General features: G+C 39.1%; 1 protein-coding gene across 1 annotated transcript in view; it reads left to right on the top strand.

Moving 5' to 3' along the window:
- Positions 1 to 7,500, top strand: part of LOC147026919 (IQCJ-SCHIP1 readthrough transcript protein-like) — a 215,288-nt gene that overhangs the window by 187,365 nt on the left and 20,423 nt on the right. The window contains 1 exon segment of the mRNA XM_085883595.1: positions 5,250 to 5,642. Coding sequence (XP_085739721.1) covers positions 5,250 to 5,642 — 393 coding nt within the window.

Below are 7,500 nucleotides of genomic sequence, written 5' to 3'. Positions count from 1 at the left end.
CGGTCCAGGGCCAGGAAAAGCAGGAGGGCAAAAGGCTCTCACCCTGGAAGATCCTGCAACTTATCTTCACCCCTGGTATTGCGACCTTTCCTTGTGAGTGCTGTAATATCGATGTTATGTTCCATCGAGCCATTCATTTTAACCAGTTTGATCAACACCGGACAACAAAGATTTTGCTACTAGGGTGGAAATATATGTTCTAGATGAAGTCGAGTATGCTAATTCTGAATCTCAAGGCAGAATTTTCCCAGCACATCAGGATTTTGAGTCATAAATATGGTCCAATTACAGTAGCTTGCCCTGGTGGGTGACTTTGAGAGATCATGAATTATTATTTTTGTATTTTTGGTTTCAATTATAGCAATACAGTTGTTGTAGAATATTATTTCTCATAAAAGGCACTTTAGAATGCACTTTAAATTATAAAAAAAGGGATGAAAACTGATCAAGGAATGAAATTTTTAGTAAAATTTTCCACATGGCATTACAATTTTTAACTTACCCTAACCCTTACGAAAAACTTTGTAAAGGCATTGGATCACGACGGTAATGGCTTCCAATATCTCAGAGAGAAGTTTGGCAAAGAGAAAACTGATGCTAAACTCAAAGCAGGCATTTTCGTTGGGCCCCCGATCCGAGAACTGATGTGTGATCTCGAGTTCAAAAATATGCTGAATCCACTTGAGTTTGCAGCATGGGAAGCATTTGTGTTGGTTGTGCAGAACTTTCTTGGGAACTCGAGAGCTGAACAGTATGCAGAATTAATGGACAACATGCTAAAGGCCTATCCGCAAATGGTCTGTAGGATGTCTCTTAAAATGCACTTCTTGCATTCTCATCTTGATTTCTTCCCACCTAATCTGGGTGAGGTAAGCAATGAGCATGGCGAAAGGTTCCACCAAGACATTTCGGTCATGGAAACTCGATATCAAGGGCGGTTCAACCCAAACGTGATGGGCTGCTGGTTCCGACAATGGGAGACCAATTCCACACACAACTGCAAGAGCAAGTGTCTCACACACTTCTGAACATGTCTGAACGGTGCCTATGCTGACTATATTGAAAGGAAGAGTGTAAACTTGAAGTGTTTTTTTCTCAGTCACTCACAATGTGGCATATTTCCCTCTCAAGTTTACACCCTTCCTAAGATTACCATGTTCTAATGTTTTATTAACTTCTTTTTCTGCAACTTGTTTATGTTCTTCGTTTGTATACTACACATTATACACAGAGATCAATCATTGTTATCTAAATATGATGTAAAAGTAATTACTAAGCACTGATATTAGATGTACAATGTGACGATCTGCAAAAATAAAGTATCTAACATAGCATGCTGGGTATCATTAATACATATACATATTTTGAAAACCTGATGTGCTGGCTAAATTCTGACTACAGATTTGAAATCAGCGGCCCGTACTGAACCAAGAAAATCTGAAATTTACCTTAGTAGCAGAGAAAAACTTTTTTTCAATGTCCAGTGATTTAGGGGTTAATCTTATATACCTGCATGGATTTTATCATCCATGAATATGAAAAAAAAATTTGTACTCCATCCATGCTGTGGACAGTTTGGGTGTTCTTGTTTTAGAATTTTTGAGTATGGCCTTGTTTAGTCGTAGGTAGTCTGTTTTTCTGTGGCATCCGTGTGTGTGTGTGTGTGTGTGTGTGTGTGTGTGTGTGTGTGTGTGTGTGTGTGTGTGTGTGTTATAAGATTGGGGAAAGGAAAAAAAAAGGTGCATCCAACGAAGAAGTAACTACATGTACCTGCTCTGTTTATTTTACAATATAAATATATTTATATCTATACTTCTTGTTTTTTTTCACAAAATATATATATATATATATATATATATATATATATATATATATATATATATATATATATATATATATATATATATATATATATATATACAAAAGTTTTCACTTCTTGGAATACCTCTTGAAAAATGGCTTTTACTATGATGGCAACATAAGGTTCGTATTTTTGCTTCCAAGCACTCATCACTAATCTCAACCTTTGTATGTGTGTGTATTCCTTTGTATGTGTGTGTGTATATATATATATATATATATATATATATATATATATATATATATATATATATATATATATATATATATATATATATATATATATATATATGTATATATATATATATATATATATATATATATATATATATATATATATATATATATATATATATCTTTAAAATATTACGTCTCCGATCCGATTAATGTTGAGTCTACTTGCGTTGTTTCGGTAGAACGCCGTGGGCCAACAGTTGATTTAAGTCGCACTAGTCCGATATGACATAATTTTTTTTTTCAGAAACAGCAGTTTGCTTAGCGAAATTTTAAAATGCATCTGCCAGTCTAAAAGCGACAACATTGCATTTCCCGCTTGTGGAGAACCAACAACAAGGCAAGCGCTCAGTAGATCCTGTGTCGCTTTATCTCTGCCTCCCGTGTTTGCCCTGTGGTCAACATTGAGTGCGTTTTAGTGTGGTTACTGTGCTGTATTTTTCCATCCAATTTTCAAGGAGCCCTAAACCATGAATGGACAACTTGTTGTAACCACTCCTGCAACGACTCCAGCCAGGATATCCCATAAAGCCATCAATTTAGATGGGAACTTGGATGTTATTGAGCGCAGTGCATGGTGAATGTGCTGTCGACATTGGTCGTACTGTTGGTATACGCACACCACTGTGAGAACCACAGTGAAAAATAGTGAAGAATTAAAAGAAGGTGCGCAGAGTGTTACTCTATAAAAGTGCATTACATGTTATGAAGGGTGGAGACTCTACAATGGAGAATATGGAATGCATGCGAACCATTTGGATGGAAAACCAACATCAGCTAAATGTGCCCATCAGTTTGTCACTGATTCAAGAGAAAGCTAAATCACTCTGGCATAGCTTAAAGGAAAGTGAGGGTACGTCGATATATGCGAAGGAGTTTAAGGCAAGCACTGGCTGATTCCAAAAGTTCAAGGAGTGTGCTAATATTCACAACATTTCTGTACTTGGAGAGGCCACTAGTGCAGACACAGTTGCAGCCCACAACATTCCCAACACTCTCAAGGGGACAATCGAGGAAGGTAGCTATTCTCAAAGACAGGTGTTTCATGTCGATGAGATTGGCCTATATTGGAATGAGATGCCGTCTCACACATAATGTACATTTTGATTGAGAATGAACCGCATGTGGATTTATAACCGCGAAGGACCGCCTCACTGTATTCCTTTGCCATATTGTAGAAGAGGAGACCAAACTAAAACTACTCTTGGTGTACCACTCTGAAAACCCCAAGGCCCGGTTGGGCTTAGCCAAGATCATCTGCCATACGTTGGCGGTCAAACAAAATGGCTTGGATAACGTCATTGTTTCAAGAGTGGTTTTCATCCTACTTCTCTCACTGCATGAGAGGCCATGCTCAAAACCTTGATAACAAGTATTTGTGTGCAGCAAAACCTTGATAACAAGGCCATGCTCATCCTGGATAACCGATGAACATTGAAGGTGAACATCCGGTGAACATTGACGACGTGGCTGGCAACATGAGGGTCATATTTTTGCCACCAAACACTACGTCATCATTGCAGCCGATGTACCAAGACGTTATAGCGACGTCCAAGGCATATTCGCTGCAACTTACTATGAGGAAGCTGCTTGTGGAGACAGATGGGGAGGACAAGCCATCAACCAGAGAGATTTTGAGGGGCTAAAATATAAATAAGGCCATTGACAACATCGCTAAACAGCCAACATCACCTCCAAAATACTTCACCACCAAAAAAATGTACGAAACTTTCAGCGTCTTTGAAAAAGGAATCACAATCACTCCTGAAAATGACCGCAATATGGAATACAGCAGCAAATTCCAGAGAGGCATCGAATATATCATGCAGTGCTACAAGGAATTGCACAAAATGAAGAAAATAAAAGCAGTCCGGACCAGTATCAGCAGCTTCTTTAAGCACTTTACACAAGCACCAGTACCTTCGGAAGCTTGTGCATCAACCTCAGAAGAACCTACAACTTCAGCAGCAATCACTCTAGCACCCCACACCACCATCTGGCCCGGTGTGGTCGCCACAGCAAGCCAGACTCCGATCTTACATTTTCAGATGAGGAGGCAGGAAGGCCTGCTTTTCCCTCATTGTAGTGTAGGTGCCTCCACTCTCAACCCACACCATAAATTGTCTATTTCTGAACAAATCAATACAAAACACTATTGAAATATTATTTCCATATAGTATCCTGGATTGATTTGTTTAACTTTTGTCTCTAATTTGTACTTAGGTGAAGTTTAAGTTAAGGGAGAGTGACCAAAATTTTTCCCTGGTGATGCATCTCCCCATCAAAACACGATGTATATGGGAAAATCGTATCCAGAAAAGATTTCATATTTCATATAATGTCGCAGTTTTTAGGAACACATACACAACGTAAATCGCAGTAAACCCACAGATTTTCGAATCCTTTTTTGCAACGCTAGACTCTGACTCCCCTCTGGAAGGGAATCTATCCACTTGAATTGATTCCCTTCTCAGGAAGGGGCAAGTCTGTGCCTTTCCTCGACTGAAACTGAGCCAGATGTGGTGCTGAGACTGAGCCAGAGAGACTGAAACTATGTATATGTATATGTATATATATATATATATATATATATATATATATATATATATATATATATATTTTTTTTTTTTTATATATACATACATACATACATACATACATACATACATACATACATACACACTTGATACTACATGTGTGTTCTTTCATATAGCTTGATTCAGAAATATGACCTACTTTTACTGAGCTTAGAATGTCATATGTGATTCTGTTGTGTCACTTCTTCATACTCTTTGCCTGTAGATTCTGTCCAAAGTGCTTCCTTCCTGCCCCTTACTTTGTCATATTTGTCTTGGTAGTTTTGAAATTGTTCATTTTGCAGACATGTTTGTTCATCTGTCAAACAACTTTAAAGTATGGTGAGAATTTTGACATCATAATGATGATATGCATCAGGCAAGATTACTTGCCAGTCCTCAAAACCCTCCTTAGAAGACCTCAATTATGCTCTATTACAACAAACATTGTGTTTATGCTTACTTCTTTGCTTCTTGGTTGTTTTTTCATCTTGCTTACCTCAGCTTTGTTTCACCTTCCCCTGTTTCTGACACCCACACCCCCATCTTTGTTGAAATGATCACTTTCAATCACTTAAGGATTGGCGAGAGGATGGTATGGACCTGAGCAGTGACCCCAGTCTCAGCCAATCCAGCTCAGAGCCATCCTCTTGGAAGGTGACACCATGCTCCGACTGCAAAACCTCTCCAAGTCTCGATCTTGATGATCTCTCGGATGACTTTTCACCTGCACACCCCCGACCACCTTGGCGAGCGACCTCAGATGGTGGGCGCCGGCAATCAGGACGGTGGTGTCAGGGAAACGGTGTTGCCCGGGGGAGGAATTGTGTTTTGCGACCAGGATGCGATGGCGCGGAGGATGACCCAGAGAGAGACTCTCCCCCTCCAATGGATTGGGCGGCATTGGAGAGGCATCTGGCTGGACTGCAGCGGCAAGAGCAGGAGCAAATTGCAAGAAACCACACACAACCGGTAGGTGTACTTGAGAGTCGTTGGTGCTAATTATACAGAATTATGAGTGGTGGTACACAGACAAGTGTGGTCATTTGTAGTGGTTTGAATTCAGTGGATAAAGTTGGCCTCATTTTTCAGGTTTCAAAATCGTTTGTGCACTTCTACCCTCCGCTGATTAAAAAAAAAAAAGCGTTTAACATGTTTTTGCAATGTACCATTTTGTCAGTCTGATATTTGTCTGTCTGATATGTTTGTCAGTATGATAACTGTCATAATCAAAATAATTTGTTTTTTTGATGATGTCATGTCAATTTGTTGAGGTTAATTTAAATATGACGTTTAACACTTCCACAAATAAGTGGAAGATTTGTAACCTTTACCACAAATATAGTCACAACCAAAAATACGTTTGAGATTTTTTTTGTGGTTAAGTCATGAAGACTCCTGCAGTTGCAGCCTCATTTTGAGCTGAAACAAGATGGTGGTGTAAGTACTTGCCAGACCTCGAGATCAACTTACACTTTCAGAAGGAGTCATCATGGAAATGTTTACTGTTGAAGAAGACAGGCTGTATGAAATAGAGGTGATTTGGACTTTGGGTTGTGTTCTTAAAAAATTTAATCCAACAGCAACAGTATAGAATCGTCAATCAGCTCAAGCAATGCTGCGTGTAAAACATGGTCACCTCCACATTCTGCACGTTTTGCATTCGCACTATTTATGTGCCATAATCAAAGTCACAGCTGTCCTGAACGTTTTCACCACACATGGAATCCTGTGGTCAGGTCCGCGATAAATGTTCCTCATGGAGCCATTATGTCTGAATTTGGTATTAATTGTTAAGCTATTCCTTTAGCTTCAATACTCAGGTGAGGGAAATAAGTCATGAAACAACATAAATGTTAATACACCTGATGGTATCCTTTTAAGGGCCACCGATTATGATGTATAAATACATTGAGGAACTTGAACTCTCCTTCGGACACCTCCATCGGTGTGCTCCATATATGCCTCTACCCTTCTGTCCCCTTGCGACTCCTATTTCTCCACACTCTTCCCACACTACCCTACTCTAATTCCCTCTCCTAAAAGTTAGTTTTTCCTGTCAGCATCCTTGCTTCTCTCTCTCTCTCTTTCTTTCTCTCTCTCTCTCTCTCTCTCTCTCTCTCTCTCTCTCTCTCTCTCTCTCTCTCTCTCTCTCTCTCTCTCTCTCTCTCTCTCTCTCTCTCTCTCTCTCTCTCTCTCTCTGTGTCTCTCTCCTTCTCTGTCTCTCTCCTTTGCAATTCCCATTTTACGGCAATTGCTTTTGCAACACAACACACATTTATTCTACATGGCATTTACTCTACATGGCATTTTGTGTAGTTTGTCACAATCCATTACTTTGATTCTTGATTTCTTCCCTTCCTCTGCTATTATAGATGCAAAAGAACAACCTATTTTTTAAATATATATTATTATTTTACTTAAATGCATTGCTGTTTCTACTTGAGATCTAAAACTGAAAGTTGCATTACAAACTGTGATGAACTTAAGGAAATGCAAACAAATAAACCTCTTCGCTTATGACAGAGGCAGGGTGAAAGGCAAGAAAATAGACTGAATGAAAAAAACAATTATCAAACATGGTGCACGAGACAGCAGCGTGAATGTAAATGAAAGACAATGATAACGTAACATGGTGAACAATGGTAAAGCACAGTTGCTCTTCCTTCCAGTCCAATAAATTAACTGGGAGCCATTTTAACCTCATGTTTGTTTCTGTCATGTTATTTTTGATGTTTATCCAACATTTGCCTTTCCAACAGTTTCTCCATTCTTTTGCATTACTTTTAACTTTTTTTTTCAAGAGAGGTGGGGGGAGTTGGGGGAGGGG

This window comes from Eptatretus burgeri, chromosome 5, assembly GCF_056783735.1.
Source record: "Eptatretus burgeri isolate ZD-2024b chromosome 5, Ebu_testis_v1, whole genome shotgun sequence".
Taxonomy (NCBI): Eukaryota; Metazoa; Chordata; class Myxini; order Myxiniformes; family Myxinidae; genus Eptatretus; species Eptatretus burgeri.
This window is presented reverse-complemented; position numbering and strand designations above follow the sequence as displayed.